At 40.5% G+C, this 20,090-nt stretch overlaps 1 protein-coding gene and 1 pseudogene across 1 annotated transcript in view; one reads left to right on the top strand and one right to left on the bottom strand.

Moving 5' to 3' along the window:
- esamb (endothelial cell adhesion molecule b) overlaps positions 1–20,090 on the top strand; it is a 64,808-nt gene that overhangs the window by 35,147 nt on the left and 9,571 nt on the right. The window contains exons 2-4 of the mRNA XM_061828380.1: positions 13,209–13,360; positions 15,761–15,962; positions 17,586–17,741. Of these exons, the coding sequence (XP_061684364.1) occupies positions 13,209–13,360; positions 15,761–15,962; positions 17,586–17,741 (510 nt within the window). The remainder of the gene's footprint in view (positions 1–13,208; positions 13,361–15,760; positions 15,963–17,585; positions 17,742–20,090) is intronic.
- LOC133505419 (5S ribosomal RNA) lies at positions 6,247–6,365 on the bottom strand (annotated as a pseudogene).

Here is a 20,090-nt window from a genome sequence, read left to right as displayed (position 1 = left end):
GCACTTTGATGTTAAGGTCAACTTTCATTTTACATTGTGTACATCCATCCATCCATATAAATCCATCAGTCTGTATAAAGTCCCACAGATGAACACGAAATCAAATTCATTTTCAGGTTATTATGGGGGTGCTGGGAGTTGGGAACCTGTTATAGGATGCAGTTAAAAAAAGAAAAACTGCAAAGTCACCAGTCAGCTGTATTCTTGACTGTTATGCGAGTCTCTTCTTGGTTGTTCAGATACATTCCGTTCACAGGATCTGATAAGTTAGCAATATTGATTTTGTGTGGGCTGTCTCTTTTAACAGATCCCCCACAATCAACTTTGGAGGCGCTAGATTATTTGATGCAGTATGAGCAGATTAGAAAGATCATCCTGTGGGTTCCCTCTGATGAAGGCCCAGTGGAAATCTGAAATTAGATCACTCCAGTTGTTAATTATCAGTGGCAGTGCAATAAAGCCTCTGCATCGTCCCCGTGCAAGCAGCCATGTGAAGGCGATGCGGCCGATTCGTCGGGTGCGGCGCCGTCCGCGGGCTTGTCGGCGTCGAGGATACGGCAGCCGAGGAAAGCCGCGCTAATGGTTTATATATATCTCCTTCAAAGACACGAGGCGCCTGGTTGTGGGTTGTTGTGGTGGAACATTGCCGACCTATTTAAGTTCCAGCATTGCCTCTCATTGCCTGCCTGAAAGTTGGTGTGGGAATAATGGACAGCTGGGATAAAGAGGCCGCTGGCAGCCGCTGGTTTGAATTGGTCTGACCAATTCTGGATCCAAATTTACTCGCGCCAGCGGAGAGAGTACAGTACATTGCTCTTAGTGGAGACCTGCTGCTTATAATTGGCTGTATCAATTGTTTGAACCGTGAAGTGGTACCTTGGTTTAGGAGTTTAAGTTACGAGCCATCACTCGGAACTTTTTGTTTTTGTTTAGCTTTGAAACCAAAATGTTGGCTTATGACTCAAGTGACCTTTTTCTAACAATGGGTCATGAGAAAGTGATGACTGAGGAGTGGATGTCTGTTTTCCCCACCGTCAGCAAGTCGTGAGCAGTTTGACACAAAGCAAATGGTTCTTCAAAGAAGAGGGAAAGTATGCTTGCTTGCTTGTTTATCCTGGATGAAAATTACTGTAAATAAATAAAGAATTGACCAAACCATGTAACTTTCTATTATGAATTTCTGGTAGCTTAATGCTAACATATAATGCAAAACGTGGTAGACGTGGCCGAAGCGCGCATACTAGAAGATGCATCACAATGTCCATTGAAACGTGAAAGAATAATGCAAAAATGTCTTATTGTATGTTTTATTACCGTACAATACTGGAAAGTAGTATTTTTTTTTTCATCTTAAAACAGGAAAAACTGTTTTATGTAGGGGTGCAAATATAGTATTAAGGAGTGAGAGTGAATGTTTCTAGGATAAAGCTTACTGTAGGTTCACTGTAAAGTGAAACAAGAATTGTACCTATTGAATGCTTTGTTTTTGTTCGCAAAAATTGCTAATTCAAAACTGACTCATTGAATAAAAAAAAAAAAAACACTATTGATGCGCTAGCGAAAATTAGCATTGAACTCGCCGCACTTATATCCCTCAAAATAACTAATATAGGTACGCAAACACTGTATAAACACATACAAACAGGCAGCATAATAATCTTTGTCTTATCTTCTTGAATAATTGAAAAAAGTATCAGCCTATCAGGCTAAATTTAGGCAAGTGGCGTGGTGTACCCTGAACTGGTCGTCAGTGTGACTGGTACAGGTTTTGTATTTTCCAATTTAATTAGGTTTTATTTAGTTTTTTTTTTTCGCTAACTCTGTTAGCTCTAATTATGCTTTAGCGCAGGTTTATTTTTGTAAATTTTTTTTCAAAAATGCTTTGTCCCAGTTACTGACAATTTTTTTTGCGATTACTTGATTGTTCCCAGTTATGCCCTCTGGCTTGGACACCCAATTGCAGAGCACATGTGGAAAAACAGCCATTCACATTCACACCTAATGATGTAAACATGATATATAATTCTGCAATTATTTCAGTGATGCGAGATGGAGTGGTCTTTCAAATGACTATTAAATAATAGATGACATTTAAAAGTAGATTGCCCACCACTGACTTATTTTGTAGCATAGAAGATCTTGCATTAGATTCCCAAATTTGCACACTCGAGCAAAGTTGGGCTACAATAGCAGGCTTTGTTTTCCCACATAAACACCTCCATCCCCAGTGTGCGCTATTTGCATGTGATCAAAGCATCAGCCCACTTTCCCCATGCTCTTCCTCAAACTCGACACACTCTCTGCCACCCGCCCAACCCCCACCTTTCTCTCTATTCCCAGTTTGTCTGTCTTGTTTCATGTTTGCGTCAGCTCTGCGGGCATTGTGTTAAATGTGTTTGCTTGTCATAAAGAGCTACGCGACATGCCAGGTGACACCGGTCATCACACTTCACACGTACACCCACGCGCATGCACACACGTGTGTTACATACCACCGCTGCCACTTCTGCATTATCACACTTGCAAATAAATTTTACACAAAAAGTGAAGGACAAAGCACGGACAGGCCAATATATTCAACGGCGGAGTGAATAATGTGATCATAACGAGGCGCTGGTGATGAAGATGGAGGCAATAATGTTTCAAATGACTTCATGTTGCTGCGCTATAAATAGTTGGTGTAAATAGTTGCACTTGTGGTTATACAGAATTAATGCTCTATGACAAAAAATCTGTCGTATTCCCTCCAATAGATGCTGCGCCATAATTACTTGCCGGGTGATTCATTGACTTAAGACAAAGGCCTCGCTCAAATAGGCACAACCCTTTTCTGCATCCATTCATTTCCACACGTGGACGCAAAATAGCAAACTGCTGAGCCCATTTGAACTCAATTCCTAACCAAAACAGCAGCACTACACCTTACTTGGTCTTTTTTTTTTTTTTAACATAGTTTAAAAATTCTTTTACAATAAATCCTACTTTTATACAGTGGTTCTGAATTCATCAACTAAATATTTTTGGGGTTCCTCCTCTATCGTGCTGACATTTCTAGTATTCTATTTATATCTGTGTATTGGTGATAGTGCTCTAAAATCACCCCGTCATCCTTTCTCCAGTCGGATACGCTGTCTGACGCCATGGCGATGCCACTCCCGAGATGAAAATTTTAAAATTCGAGGCGCTGCTATGACAAATTCCGACCTTGACCATCTCCATGCCCTCGCAGCACACACATAATGAATAGGTTAGTTGACGGCGTGCTGCGCCCTGCTCACTGCAGTGTCAAAAGGTCTTTATGGACGACCGCACACACTTGTCTTCCACCCAACCCCTGAGACTGATTCAAGAACCGTTGGGGTTGATATCGTACTCTGGTTAAGAACCACTGGGCTGATATAGTTTTTTTTGTTTTTGTTTTTTGTTATGAGACATCACCTGATGAATTGAAATGACGAGCAAGTTTGAATTACAGACAATTACCCGCTGCAGCTCAAGTGAAGTGGAAGATGCGTCAATGAAGGTACTGTAAGGTAAATTAAGGTACCCTCGCACATGGGCAAGAAGAGCCACGAGCAAGAGACTCAAATATAAAATGAGAACACTCTCAAGGAGCAGCACCGAAATAACCCTCTTTCTCGACTTTTTGACTTAAATACGCATTCTAAAATGTCCCATGTCATTATAGGGTTCTATTTTTCATTTATTTCGTACATAATACAGGCAAAATCTGATGGAGACTATCCCAGCTGTTTTATAACATGCCAACACCACACAGAAGAAACCCGGGTTCTCTGAATTGTGAGGCCGTTGTGCTAACCATTCGCCCACCGTTGCCGCCTTTGTGGAAATACAATATATTAATTTGCACACTGGACAGCAATTACCCGTGTGACGGTCTGAGCACTCCCCCGTGCTGAAAAGTCTCCTTGTAATGAATGTGTTTCCATTACTAACAGGGAAACTCTGGGTGCGTAGCAAACGCTTACTGGGAAAATCTCCTGGTTTCATAGTTCCCCTTCTTCTACATAGAGCAAGCTAACATACATACATACATAGCGAACATGAACACTCGGCGATGAGTTGTTGAATAGCACGTGTTGAAGCATGGATGGGGATGTTTCAGACTAGCAAGAAGTTTACAAAATATACGCGCATGCGCATTACTCACAAAGAGACTTTTTAGCACCGGCAGCGCTCAGAATGTTACATTGGCACGTCTCAGTCCTGTGATTGACAGGTGATCAGTTTAGGGTGTACCCCGCCTCTCGCCCTGAAAAGGACAGTAGAGAACAATGATTCTCTAAGTGAAGTAGCTAGTAATACCTGATATTCCTCTACATGAAAAAAAAAATAGGTGTTGAAACTGTGCATGATGTTATTGTGGCTTAATTTTTTTGTTTAGCTAGTAAAGTACAGTTCAGTTGTCTTTAACTTTATTTTTGTTCAAACATTAATTTAGATATACTGTAATTTGTATTTAAGTTTGTAGTACACCATACATTTCATTCAGAATTATTGTCTCCCCCCCAATATTTTAGTGTTGGTGCACAAACTTTGCAGGTTGCATTAATTTAGGAATATAACCTATGCCTTGTTTTGATTTATATAGGCCGACTATGCTACTGTTTCAATGTTGCTAATCATTGTGGTCATTTTTATTTATGCTGCACACGCACAAACGATCGAGACCCATTGCTGCAGTGCATGGATGCATAGAAAGTGACTTAAATTGAAGGGGTCATGTACAGTTGTTGATTTAAAAGTTTTTAAAAAATGTATTTATGCCACATCAGATCTGCCCCCCAAGCTGTTACAGTGATGCTAATACCATTTATATAATGTTGAGTGTGTATGTGCGTTTGTTGATATTCTTGAGTATGTCCGACAATGCTGCAAGTATTGTGAGGTTGTGTGCACGCAGTTGTGTTTTTGTGCATGGGTCTGTGTGTTTTTCAGGGCTTGAGGTGGGGGGGGGGGGCAAGGAGAATCAATTTAAAACACAATCAAAAGTTAAGAGGGATTAAAGCTAGTGTGCCCGAGATAGTTGAAAATAGCTGCAGAGCTTATACTAATGTAATCCAATTTAAAGGCGCCTTCCCCAAATATTTATTATTGAGACGCCATCTGTTTTGAAGCCTGTAGGGTCAGCCCAACATGCCGTTTGACACCGAGCAGGCTATTTTGTTGTCCTACATTCCTCCTCCCTTCCGTCCCCTCTGTCAAAATCTTCCAGAATAACCGATTCTCTCTGTCGTCGACTTTGTTTGTTCCCCTTGGCAAATCTGGAGCGACTTTGCAGGTCGGTGAAAGTGAAATTTTTAAGGTCACCCTGATTTCGGTGCCGCTTTGGTCGAAGATTAGAACAAGGGGAAAGGAATGGGATGCTTGAATAATGCATTATCGCGTTGTTTGTTCCTGCGTGGCGTTGCCTTTACGGGGTCATCCGAAGACTCGCTTGGAACTTTTATGACATACTTTCACACGCAAATGCTGCCTTCATAAGGCAATAGGCGGCTTCTCTTCAAATACAGAAACCGGGCAGAGATGTTAGACCTTCACATTACATGGTTGCTCGTCATAGACAGGAGAAGTTGTCGCACGCACGCAGACCCCCAACCCCAACCCCACGTAGAAGTACAATTGATGCCTGTCAACATTCATGTGTTTGGGAGATTTCGTCATGGTGAGATGGAACAAAGTTTTCAAGGTTGAACTTTTTAACTGTAATTCTAAAAGGTATGTTTGGCACAAACACAACTTTGCTCATCACAAAAGAACATTCTTTCATTCTTTGAGCTTGTTTTTCTTCAGCTGGAACTGCTGGCCTTGGAAACAGTGGAGGGAATTATAAATAGTTCCAAATAGTTGTATGGTACCACAAAACTTTCAAGTTAAATGTGGAAAAATTACAGGAAAATCATAGTACAACATCGTAGATGTAAATGTTTTTTTTTTTTGTTTTTTTTTTTTGGGGGGGGGGGTGTTAATCAGACATTTCACATCGTGGCTGGTGTGTCCTGGGGCACATTTAAGGAGTTTGAATCCGATTGGTTATTTCGGAAAGTGCAAAGTTTAGACGATTTGTGCTACCACATTGACTTCTTCTTCTTCTTGTTTTCCTTTCGGCTTGTCCCATTAGGGGTCGTCATAGCGTGTCATCTCAGATGAAGCGTATTTGTTTGGCACTGTTTTATGCTGGATGCCCTTCCTCAAGCAACCCCTGTGCATTTAGCCAGGGAGAGAAGCTGACAGCACCTGGTATTCCCAGGCGGTCTCCCATCCAAGTACAAACCAGGGCTAAATCCGCTTAGCTTCCGAGGTCTGACGAGATCGGGCGTTCTCAGGGTAGCATGGCCGTAAACCTACCACATTGACTCTTTTTCGTTTTTACTTTTTCTTGTAAATCTATTTTTCCAGTTGAGTTGTACAGGTTAGAATCTGCACTGATGGTGATGATGCATGACTGGGAGGAGTGTCTCCTCACATAAATTGCTGTGCACATCTCATTTTGTTGTTTACATATGGTTTGTCATCTTTTATCAAAGCCATATTCTGCACTTGGCAGGTGACGAGTCCATAATGTACCACTGAATTTCCCCAAAGTCAGTTGTGGTAGACTCGTGCCCTCCCATCACCCTAAGGAGGACATTTCTGTAGGAAGAGGATGGATGGGTAACCTACTCATATTGTACTGAGCTGCCAGGTGAAAAACTGACATTGGAGAACTCACTCAGTCTCTTGTGTGGAGAAGGACCGACATGATGGGAGGAAGAGGAGAAGGCTTGGAAGCAGAGATTACTGCATGAGATAGAGCAGGGCCGCTTAAAGAAGATCACTTTATCTTCACATAGGACTTTACATGGCTCCCTCAGGGCTTTTGACTGAGCCGCGCACTTTTATCCTTCGCTTCATCTTGTGCGCACACGGGGAGGGAGAGGGACAAAGACGCGCATGCATGACACAATGACATACCTTTTTATTTTGGAAACTAATAAGACCTGCACCCTCCTCATCTTAAAGCCATTTATTTGATCCTACCCGTGTAATCGTGTCGCTTTAATGATGATGTGATCTTAATTTCCTCATCAGCCCCCCTGTGGTAGCATATGAATGTGCTGCCTCCCTTAGACAATTTGTTGTATTGCATCAGGCTCCGATTTTAAAATAAGGGCAATTTGACAACCATTTATAAATGATTATACTGGGTCATTCCAGAATTGGAGAAAATGCAGACAGACATTTTCTAAAAAAAAAAAAAAAAAAAAAAACTTTATTGAATAAAATTTTATTCCTCCCCCTTCTTCCCTGAGGAAAAACTGCTAATAATAACCATCATGTAATCTGATCTGTCTAGCTCAACCATGAATGGTACAATTTATTTTGAGACTGTATTTTTCAAATACATTATACATACATGCAGTTGTTTTAGTACACTTCCTGCCTGTTTTATGGCTCACTGACAACTTCAGAGCAACTGCACTCGACTGAAAGCGTACCGGTTTATACCTGCTCTCATCCCGGGCTCTGGCAGTTACCGAGACTGAAAAAAAGGGAGGGGGTGGCCCGCACTGACCAGGCTGGTGTTCAGCATTAAATTCACTGAAAGAAGAAGGGGCGAAGGACACACCTGTGACTGTCCTAGAGAATAAATATTTAATTTTGGTCATTGCATACCAGTTGCTTATTATTCAAAATGACTTGACACCCCTTTAAGTCAAATTTAAGGCACAATTCTCAAAATCTGTTATTCAGAAAAGGTTGACAAAGCTTATCGAGTTGACATACTGACAGATCATGGCATGTACATTGATAAGTATTTGAACACCCTGCTGTATTGCAAGTTCTCCCACTTAGAATTCATGGAGGGGTCTGAAATTTTCATCGTAGGTGCATGTCCACTGTAAGGAGATAATCTAAAGAAAAATCCAGAAATCACAATGTATGTTTTTTTTTTTTTTTTTTTTTTTTTTTTTTTTAATTTGTGTGATACAGCTGCAAATAAGTATTTCAACACTTGAGAAACCCAATCTTAATATTTGGTACAGTAGCCTTTGTTTACAATTACAGAGGTCAAAAGTTTCCTGTAGTTGTTCACTAGGTTGGTACACACTGCAGGAGGGATTTTGGCCCACTCCTCCACACAGATTTTCTCTAGCTCAGACAGGTTTCTGGGCTGTCGCTGAGAAACACGGAGTTTCAGCTCCCGCCAAAGATTTTCTATTGGGTTTAGGTCTGGAGACTGGCTAGGCCATGCCAGAACCTTGATATGCTTCCTACGGAGGCACTCCTCGGTTTTCTTGGCTGTGTGCTTCGGGTCATTGTCATGTTGAAAGACCCAGCCACGAGCCATCTTCAATGCTTTGACTGAGGGAAAGAGGTTGTTTCCCAAAATCTCACAATACATAGCCACAGATATCCTGTCCAATGTGCAGAAAAACACCCCCAAAGCATGATGCTACCACCCCCACGCTTCACAATAGGGATGGTGTTCTTGGGATGGAACTCATTCGTCTTCCTCCAAACACGATTAGTGGAATTATGACCAAAAAGTTCCATTGTGGTCTCATCTGACCACAAAACCTTCTCCCATGACTCGTCTGTCATCCAAATGGGCCTTGACATGTGCTGGTTTAAGCAGGGGAACCTTCCGTGCCATGCATGATTTCAAACTATGACGTCTTAGTGTATTACCAACAGTTACCTTGGAAACGGTGCCAGTTCTTTTCAGGTCATTAACCAAGTCCTGTTGTGTAGTCCTGGGCTGATTCCTCACCTTTCTAAGGATCTTTGAGACCCCACGAGGTGATATCTTGCATGGGGCTTCACTTCAATTGAGATTGACCGTCATGTTTAGCTTCTTCCATTTTCTAATGATTGCTCCAAGAGTGGACGTTTTTTCACCAAGCTGTTAGGCAATTTCTCCATAGCCCTTTCCAGGCATGTGGAGTTGTACAATTTTGTTTCTGGTGTCTTTGGACAGCTCTTTGGTCTTGGCCATGTTACAAGTTTGAGTCTTACTGATTGTATGGGGTGGACAGGTGTCTTTATGCAGCTAACGACCAGACACAAGTGCATCTGAGCCAGGATAATACATGAAGTGGAGGTGGACTTTTAAAGGCGGACGAACAGGTCTTTGGGGGTCAGAATTCTAGCTGATAGACAGGCGTTCAAATACTTATTTGCAGCTGTATCACACAAATAAATCATTGGGATTTCTGGATTTTTCTTTTTAGATTATCTCTCACAGTGGAGATGTACCTACGCTGAAAATTTCACCCCCCCCCCCATGATTTTTAAGTGTGAGAACTTGCAATATAGCAGGGTGTTCAAATACTTATTTTCTTCACTGTGTTTAGAATATTTCTAGTGTTCATGAAATAACACATTTTGTCTTCTATTCACATGGATCACACTGAGCTTGCAGTTCCTTTCAATGCCAGTGGGTGGCACCTTGCATCCATGTGTCAGGAGTTCACAAGAAGCTGGTAATTAGCATAAAGTCCATTTGACATCTCCTTGGCGTTTTTGCTTGGCCAGCATTGGTGGCCCCTTTGGGGACTCCAGACTTCAATGGTAGTTGTTAATTGGTCATACCTTGGGGCACCATCTGAGAATGCAGTTTATAGAGTCCTCGGAAGTCTGAGTCACCTCAGTTGGCAATCCTACGTTTGCTATAGTGACAAAGTAGCTATGCAAAGTTGAGAAATGTTTCTACAGAAATTCTGCCAAAATGAAAAGCGCCAATCCATTTAGCAAGAAACGTGACCACAGTGGACCACAGAAAATAATGTGGCGGGCCAGATTTTACCCACGGGCCATGAGTTTGACACTGAGATGTAAAGTTATGATTGCTCCCTGGTGCTTGTGTGCAGATGGCTTCTGGTCCGTCCACTTTGCCAGGAAATAAAAGAACTTTCAGCTCTTTACTCTTAAGTTTGGGAACCCTGTGCCCTAAATGATTGTTTACTTTGAAGAGAAGAATCCAATTAGCAGGAAGCCATTAAGCAGAACTTCCCCCTTGGGTTAAGTGGAAATTAGGACAAAGTTTTATGTCAGCTTCGTAGAATCGTATCTGAGTGGCGTTTAATGGCGAATTCCTCTTGAGCTGGAATTTCATCTTAGAGCGCCTCTGTCTGCTTTCATTCCAGATGGAAGCAGCCGTGGATTAAGTCAAGATTTTCCTCCTTTTCATAAACAAGTGAATGACACTAAACCTGCTCAATGAAGCAGACAACAGAGTATTATCCCTCCCCCCTTTATCATCATCACCCATCATCATACCATCAGACTTCAGCCCACCTGATCATCCGCCCTGATTGGTGCACTGGCTGCACAATGCTGATTAATCAAGATGAAATATTGCATCACATCAGACCAGACCTCGGATTCCAGACGCCCTCATTCCAAAAACCTTTTCCGGCCCTTTTTTTTTACCCCCCCCCCCCCCCCTTCAATTTTGTTGTTGTTGCGTAATGTTACAGCAGATCCAAGGCGGTTTATTGGTTAGCGCTCGCTGGTGCTGGAGATGAAATTGGAGCTGAAACAGGATTTGAGGAAAGGGGATGGTTTAAAAAAAAAAAAAAAAAATGTAACAGCGAAAAAAATGACAATTCCTCTGAACACCGAAGCTGCTCCACATTAAGAATAAAAAGGCCTGGGGGCAAGATGGCTGCGTAAGAGATGTAAATCTCAGGCGTGCAATTGATGCTTGAATGTGACCTCAGCAAACGCAGTATGGGAGGAATGTTAACATTTTTTAACATCTCCCTTTCCACATCACAGGTTTGCCTTTCTTTCTTTGAGTACACCAAAAGCGATGTGAAAAATTTAACCTGTAAAAAGATAATACATATACTGTGTTAAGATTTCAATGAAACTACAAATACTCTATTACAATCAATTATCCATTACAGAGGTACAATAGGGATGATTTCATAGAGGGATATCGTGAACACATTCATTTTTAAAAACCAAATCCACACCAAATAAAACAAAAAAAGGAAACACTTGGTTTTGCCCCCATTTTTTTCTGAGTGAGCCCAACTCAAAGATTTGACTTTTTCTAATATTGTTCCCAAAACTTAAAAAAAAAAATTGTAAGCGCTTTTCCTTAAGCAAGGTAATCCATCCACCACACAAATGTGCAGTTTTATTCAACTGGACTTTTGACTAATTATTTTAAAATATATTTTATTCTTAAATTGGATCAACATTAATTTTCAGTGTATTACATTTATCAAAATTGTTTGACACAATAATAAACTGTAGGATTTAAATATACAGTAGTCATATTTGGTTATATTCAGATGTTATGTTCGGTTTTTGCTTGTATTATAGTCACAATTGAATAGTGTTTCCAATTTGACATTTTTATTTTTTACTCGCTCTTTCCAAGGATGGCAGTTGGAGCTAGCATGATGTCTTGAATTCATGTGAAGCAAAGTGATTAGCTCATGTTAATTTTCGGTGACTCTGGTGTGTGCGCGCGTGCGTGGGCGCGTGCGTTGCATCATATCCATGTCCGACTGAGCTGTTTTCCCTCACGTGAGGTGAGAGGATTGAACCCGGGATTGTTCGGGGATTAGTCAACAGGATTTGGCAGATTGAGAAATTAAGGAAGAGGAGCGCCATTGAGGCAGAGGTCACTTTGCCCTCAGGAGCAGCAAGGAGGGGGTTGGAGGGGATGGGGGGTGGGTAAAAAAAAAAAACCTAAGTCACTGCAAGTGAACTTTTTGAGGTCAAAAAAACAACTTGTTCAAATGTGCGGATCCCCAGTCAGCGCAGCCCAGCCCAACCCAGCCAGCTCCAATCTCCTAATTCCCTTGCTTTGCACGATGGGAATGCCAGAACAGGAAAGACCCTCCCGGCTCAACAGATGTGAACGTTCCAGCTGTCTGTGGATCACGACGCTCTCCCGTTTTTCATTGACATTTTTTCTTTGGAGCACAAACCTCATCAAAGCTTTCTGGAGGACTTTTTTTTTTTTTTTTTTTTCCCTTTTTCCTCTTGGTCAATTTTGCCTCGCTAACATTCCAAACTGGAGACCCACTCGGACTCCGACTGCTGGGATCAGCTGATCCAGCTCCAGCTTTCTGGCTCTGGTGACTGGGGGCCTTGTGAGTTACTCCAGCAATTTTAAATGGAGTTTTTCTTAACACAATTTAACACAACAATAGTGGAGGTGCAGTAAATGCTCTGTTGGTGTCTATTCTTCTGCAAATTTAATTTATGCCATTTTTTTTTATAATCATATTTTTTGGGACATTTTTATTTTATCTACTTTTACAGACATTTATCACAGTTTAGACATCCTCACTTTAATTCATGCAAAGCTGATCACATTTGTTCGCTGATCTAACAGGATTAATACTCACCGGTCAATTCACTCCATTTAATGAGGTTGATTTGCAGGAGCTGTATTAAGAACTTTGTAAAAAAAAAAAAAAAAAATCCCAAATTGAAACGTTTTGAATCTCGTTAGATGGTTGTAACTAATAGTGACAGACGAGTAAAACGTGAAGCATTTACCCTAAACTTTACCTCACAGACTCCCTCTAGTGGAATGTGAAAATCACTGAATTAAATCTGTAAACTGCCTTTTTTTTTTTTTTTTAAATCCTCCACAGTGCATTTAAGTACAGTTCAATTGTATTTAACTGAAGTAAGGTTAATTTGTATACATAATATTTAGGCGCAACTTGAGCTTTTTTGTGTGTGCAATGCGTTTAAATTCAATGCAGTACTCCAACCCCCCCCACCCCCACACACACACATCGTATTTTAAACCCTAAATGTTAAAATTTGCATAATGGTAGTTTACAACAACATAAATTTTTTTTTTTTTTTTCAATAAAACCTTGGTGTATAATAGATATTCAAAACATCTCGTAATATGCTGTGCAGTTATACATCACTCCAAACAACAACCACAGTAATAATATAGTATATTACTATAATTATAATACAATAATTTAATACATCAAAGCGTTTACTTGGGAAATATTAAAAAATGAATGTCTGAATGAAAACTGAAAATTTTGATCTTTGTTTAGGCAATATTTTATGTAGGGGACTGGTACAGTATTGGGTTTCTTTAGAACGGTACAAAAGATTATGGCCAAATGAGTATCCCAATAGGCTGAGCAATATTAATGTTCATACCTGTACAGGTAAATATACTGCATGTGTGAATTTGATGATCACAGGTGACGACAGTCAAAAGTTGGAAATCCCGCGGGAGGAGATGGAGGTGGTCAAGGGCCAGATGGTGGTGCTGCAAGCGTGGTACAGTCCCAGTTCGGACATTTCCAAAAACACCGTCGTTTGGCAGTTCTTAACGGGCCACAAGCCCAAGCAGGTAAGGTTGAAAACGCGCACGTAAAAATGCCTCGTGTGTCATCAAAGGGTACGTTTGTAGTTGACCGCGTGCTGAACCCCACTGGAATTCACAATGATGATCATCTTTAGTGGGATTATAGAAGACACTGGGAATGGAGGTCATCGTAAAACTGTTCAAGGGGAATACACAAATATTGAGTAGGGATGATAAGATACAGGTGCAGAAGTTAAGCACTGGAAAATAAGTAGCTGTTGTAAGGACAAAAAATAACGTTAAACCACTTATCTTTCTTGTCGAAGTACAGATACCTGCATTTAATTTTTTTTTAAAAAAGTAAAATTAGATGTAGTGATTCAACACTTGTACTCACGTGAGTAGAAGTACAAAAGAACAATGAAATTTGCTTGATTATAAAAGTAAAAAGGAATTATACTGTCCATTATTTGCAAAAAAAACCTCTCTTGATAACTGTTAAAGAAAAACATTACTTCTTACTTTATTTATTTAACCAAGGACTAGCTAGTGTCTTTCAAAACAATGTGTTCCCATACTTTTGCTAACATTGTGACCTGACTAGTAAAACGTTTTAAAAAGTTGAGAAAAAAATATACCTTACTGGTATGTTGTTTTTTTTAAGAATGGATGTAAATTTTGAACCTTTATTTAATCTAATTAAATCCTTTTTCATTATTTATAATTCTTAAAATGGGGATTTTTAAATGTTTCAACACCATACTGACAAGACCATAAATCCACCCAACCATTTTCTGAACCGCTTATCCTCACAAGGGTCACGGTAGTGCTGGAGCCAATCCCGGCTGTCATTCGGCAGGGTAAACCCTGAAGTGGTCACCAGCCAATCACAGGGCACATAGAAACAAACACGCATTCTTACTCACAATCACACCTACGGGCAATTTGGAGTCTTCAATTGGAATGTGGGATGAAATTGGAGAAAACCCACGCAAACACAGGGAGAACATGCAAACTCATGGAGTTTTAACCTCGGTTCTCAGAACTGTGAGGCAGACAGTGTACCCAGTAACCCACTGTGCCGCTAATATTCAAACATAAATTGTGAATCAACACATAGACAATTAAAATACTCAGGTCTGTATTCATCATCCTCAGCAAAAATGACTAATATTACTGCAGTTTATGGTAATAACTTGTAACTATGTACTACCGTATGTTACAGCCCCGAGATGGCCAATGCAGGAACACCAGAAGTATCACAATGTTCATTGAACCGTAGGAAAAAGTGTGCGCGCATAGGGGGGAGATGACTGCGATTTCCATTGATTTGAGGAGAAAATGACTAGAGATGACCAATGAAAAATGTAACTTGCGTCTCACAGCGCGACTGTAGAGACTTCTCTTCTGCTTCTCTATAGTCTGTCACTAAGGATATTATTTTTATTCATTTCTGACTAGCACAATGTGTCCTGAGAGGCTATCTTAGTGTGTGTCATGTCATAAAGATGCTCTGCAAAGATTAAGATTGCATCACTTGTCACGACTAATTCATTCGGGGCGCAAGTGAACTTATTGACATATTCCATCTGCACTGTAAATATTAGCACATCGTGTGTGTGTGTGTGTGTGTGTGTGTGTGTGTGTGTGTTGACATGATTAATATAATCTAAACAGTTTCGATGTCTGATGTCCGGCAGCTTATCTCGCACAGAAAATCAGAAATGTTGCCGCTTGCCATCTGCACACCCGGGGATTATCTTTATGATGGACGTCCATTTGTGTTTATATGTTTAATCTGCACAACCTAAATATGCCCCACAGCCAATGCAATTAAAATGTATGATATGCAGTATGCGCGTCTGTCATTTTACTAATTACCAGAGGTGGGTAGTAAATCCCGTGTGCTCCATTTAGTCTTACATTTTCATAGGTAACATTTAGGCTAAATGGTACTTGTCATACTTTTTACTATTGCTGCAGTATTTATGTTGAGGAGAAACGCTACATTTACTCAATTCATTTCAGCTATATTACGGTCGCTACGTTTGTTTTACTTCATCTTTTATCTATGATTGCTCGTAAAATCTGGTACTTTGAGTTTGTCCAAAACTTGTCACAATTCTTATTTCACCAATGCGTAACCACGAGCAACATTTGACACCATTTTACCAATCAAAAGGAGCACCCTTGTCACATGATCACACAAAATGGGCTCAGTTTTAGATTTGCAGCATCGTAGGTCCTCAATGTTTTGTTCGCACCCTCCTCCCCACTGCTTACTGAATAATTTGAAGGACTACTTCAAGTCATTATTCTGGAGTAACAGTAATCTTCCCATCTCCCCACTGCTTACTGAATAATTTGAAGGACTACTTCAAGTCATATTATTCTGGAGTAACAGTAATCTTACCTATGTGTACTTGTGTGCTAATTACGATAAAGGTGATCAACTTCAGCTCGGGGGAAGTGGGCCACGGTCAGAACGACTTCAACAAGCGGGTGGGCTTCAGCGCCGCCATGCCCTCCGCCAACCTCTCCATCTTCATCAACGACACGCAGGAGTCTGACTCGGGGATGTACTTGTGCAGTGTCGTCATACCCGGGCGCAGCAGCCCTGCTGGACAGATGCGCCTAAATGTCAAAGGTAACCGGCATCACCATTTAAAGGTTACGTTTGCTCACAAACGCCACGCAAACTAACCACTTTGCCATCCGACATCCATTGGAGAGGGAGAAAAAAGCCTTCCTCATATAGACTCTTACCTTTTTCCCATCAAGAAAGCTATTTATTATTTAACTTCATGTAAACATGCAATATGTTTTCGCTCACTATATATAAATAAAAGGGTCCCTTAAACAGAGGACTAGTGTTCCATTAAAAGAATGTCATGACATATACATTGTATTGTGATACACTTGATAAAATTTTGACACGGCATCATTTATTAGTTGGCGGCGGGACTATGGAAGTAGATTAGTGCCACCAGAGATTTGAATTTGAAATGTAAAGTAATCACATTTTCAATACTTTCAGTGTAACTTTTCAATGTTAACAATTCAACCAGCTACAATTCGCTGTCTAAAATTCACCGTATGTTCCACCAGGCAGGGTGACTACAGGTCAGAACCGAACACCCAGCCTAGCCAGTTACGTTCTTAGTATGTGATTTCACGTGACTAAGAAAGAGTAACTGCGATTGGCTGGGTGTTCTGCCTGGTGGCACAGACGAGGAATTTCAGACCGCGAACTGTAGCAACTATTGAAAATATGATCACTTTACATTTCAAATTCAAATCCTGTTTTCTGTGGCATTTCAAATTCAAATCCTATTTCACTTTACATTTGAAATTCAAATCCCGGTGGCACTAATTTACTTCCATAGGGGACTCCACTGTTTCATATTATTCTAAAATGGCACTGGTAATAAAGGCCAATCGAGACTTTAATAATTCCTCCATCCTACACATTCAAATAAATAAATGCCTCCAGCCACTACCTGAGGAAATATAAGTGTTGGTAATTTATTTGTACTGTACACGTCTGGTCTTTATTTACCTGCAGGGTGTGTCAAACACTTAAAAATAACGAGCACCTTTCTGAAATAGATTCCCCCCCCCACCACCTCACTTATGAGATGTCCTGCCCTTCTGCGGTTTAGTCAACAGTATTAACCAGCTACTCTAGTGTACATGAGGATGCCCTATGTCCTGTATATTTATTTTTGATTGGTACATACAGTATGTATCCTGAGGCCCCCTATCTCAGTGGTTAGAGCACTGGTTTGGTAAACCAGGGGTTGTGGGTTCGTATCCCACTGGGGCCTACCACTCCCAGAGAATGGTTGCGTCAGGAAGGGCATCCGGCGTAAAAGTTGTGTCAAACATATATGTGCGTTCATCTGAGATGACACGCTGTGGCGACCCTGAAAGGGACAAGCCAAAAGAAACTTACTTTTTACATACAGTATGTATCCATAAACTGTACAGTAAGCTATTGAACTTACTGTAGAATTTACATGGAAAATCCTTTAAAATTGCACTTTTTCTCCCTGATGAATAATAAAGGTTGAACAACTTTAGATCTTTTTGTAGTCGACGTGAAGGAGATGACGGTTGACTCAAGTTCCAAAATACTGTAGTATATTTCAGTGATTTCTGTCTATTAAAAGTCCTTCAGTATTGCGTTTGGGGGACGGTAAATTAGGGACTTTACTTTCAACAAGCTTGGTCCTGTACTGTCTTACATGGCGCCATCTTGTCTTCCCAGTCCCGCCTTCTCCTCCGGTGTGCACCCTGACAGGCGAGCCCGTTGTCGAGGGCAACGTGACTCTGAGTTGCAAGTCCGATCACGGCAAGCCCATCCCTCAGTACAAGTGGACCAAGACTGCCCCCATGCAGGAGGTCTTCTTCTCGCCCATGCAGAGTAAGTACTCAAGAGTCAACTAATGAGTCTACAAGACATGGGCAAAAGTATTGGGACGCCTGCCATAACTGCTAACACAGACTTTTGAAGCAGCTCTGAGGATCATCAAGTTCAGCGCTTCACAAAGTTTTTATTTCGTAGTACCACTTAAAACGGTAAAACAAATACCGAGTTCTCCAAGTACCACCTTCATGACAAACATTAAAATACAGTAGTGTAGTAGCCGCAAGTTGTAATTCTGTTACATTGTATTTAACATTACCCACAGTTTGACCAACATTATGTTTAAATACAGAAAGCTTTCAACTAGTTCAATAAGGATTACATTATATTGTACATCAGATAAAAGATAAATGAAAAAATGACCTGAATATATACAATTCTGAAAATGAATGCTTAACGATTAAATGCAAAAAAATTGTACTTACAATATAAAGATTATGCATGTTTTGAGCATTCAATTCAGTGATTCCTTTCCATACCACAAGATGGAGCTCGTGTACTACTACTTGATAGCACACTTCGAAAAACACTGACGAGATCTGGGGAACAGCTTTTTTTCTTCCTCACGAACTTTTTTTTTTTGTGCCTTTTGAAGCAACCAAAGAACGCTTAACATTAACTTCAGGGATGTTATTAGAAATATGTGCATGCATGCGGACATTTGTGTGATTGTGCACTTTAGTGAACAGATTGTGCTTGAGCATTTTTTTTTTAAATGTCCTGTGAAGCATAATTGCCAATTTTGGTCACAAAAAGAGTTGCAAATTTGTGGGGCTGCAGAAAAAAAAATGCATCTCCAAAAAAAAAAAATCACAAATTACACACTATTGATTAATTCCTTGAATAAGATGTGCATCTCGAGACTTTTGAGCACAGTGCAACTTCAGTAGGAATGTTGACAGTGACAACTTGAGGGTGCGTTAGCACCGAAAAGGTCACTTCCACCCAATAACGACCAACGTGACAGTGATTCATCCTCTCCGGTGCACTCCACGCTTTGCAAAAAAAAAAAAAAAATTTTTTTCGTCACGTGGTTTAAAAATGCTGTTCAGCGATTTGTCTGACAATTGTGCGGGAGATAACAAGAGAGCAGAAGATAGTGGACTGTAAAGCTTTTTGTGCATGCGTGGGGAGTATCCAGAGAGACTATGGACGTGACTTAAGAGGATCATACGTGGAAAAGACCGGCTAGACAGCGGCTTGTATATAATATAAATATACTGACTGATGATGATGGAGAACAATAGAGCTGGAGCAGGAGTCGGCGTTCCTGTTGGTCTTATGATGTAGTTAAGAGACGTTCACATCAAACTTAAGTTTAAAAAGGCCATACTAATTCTCCAAAATATTGGAAAATAAAAGCCCGGGTATGATATTAACTTTGTTCCTCTTATATAACATTTAGTATGTACAAAAGCCACACACTGAGAGGATTAAACAAATGGACATGATAATTAGAGAGCTTTGGGCTTGTTTGTTGGCTCACTTCACTGACTTCCTTTTTATTTACACATTTGGCTCATGAACATTTACTAAAGCTCACAACAACATACGCAAAAGTATGCAACAAAAAAATGTGCACACTAAAATAAAAACCATGTATTTTCTTTCTGTAATCTAATTGCGCACAATGCACTATGATGATACAAATGCAATTGCAATAACCAGTTTTTGCTCCAGACTAGATATTTTTTTAAAATAATGAATTTAAGCGTTTGCCTCACAGTTCTGAGTACCCAGGTTTGATCCAAGCCCCGCCTGTGTGGAGTTTGCATGTTCTTCGCCGTGCCTGTGTGCATTTTCTCCGGGCACTCTGGTTTCCTCCCACATCCCAAAAACATGCAACATTAATTGGACACACTAAATTACCTCTCGGTATGATTGTGAGTGGGGCTGTTGTCTGTCTCTGTGTGCCCTGCGATTGGCTGGCAACCAGTTCAGGGTGCCCCGCCTCCTGCCCATTGACAGCTGGGATAGGCTCCAGCACTCCCCGCGACCCTCGTGAGGGTAAGCGGCAAAAGAAAATGGATGGATGGAATTTATTTTTAGATATTACGCCGATTGACAATGTTCTTACATTGTATAATGCATTTAATGTTAGATGTTTATATCATAGATATTGTAATTGTCTATTTGCATTTTGTTTTTCAAAATGTAGTGATTTACAATGATTCTTACAGTGTTTCCTATGATGTACATTATTATATATCAAAGTCTGTCTAAAGTTCTGCCTATTGTGACCATGTGAAAGTTTTAGCACAGGTGGTCTAATACAATTTTGGTATATTTTATCAGGAATACAATATGCAAGCAGAAAAACATGACGCATCACTGTAGAAATTAATT

Source organism: Syngnathoides biaculeatus, chromosome 8 (genome assembly GCF_019802595.1).
Source record: "Syngnathoides biaculeatus isolate LvHL_M chromosome 8, ASM1980259v1, whole genome shotgun sequence".
Lineage (NCBI taxonomy): Eukaryota > Metazoa > Chordata > Actinopteri > Syngnathiformes > Syngnathidae > Syngnathoides > Syngnathoides biaculeatus.
Note: the sequence above shows the minus strand (reverse complement) of the source record. Positions and strands in the feature narration are given on the sequence as shown.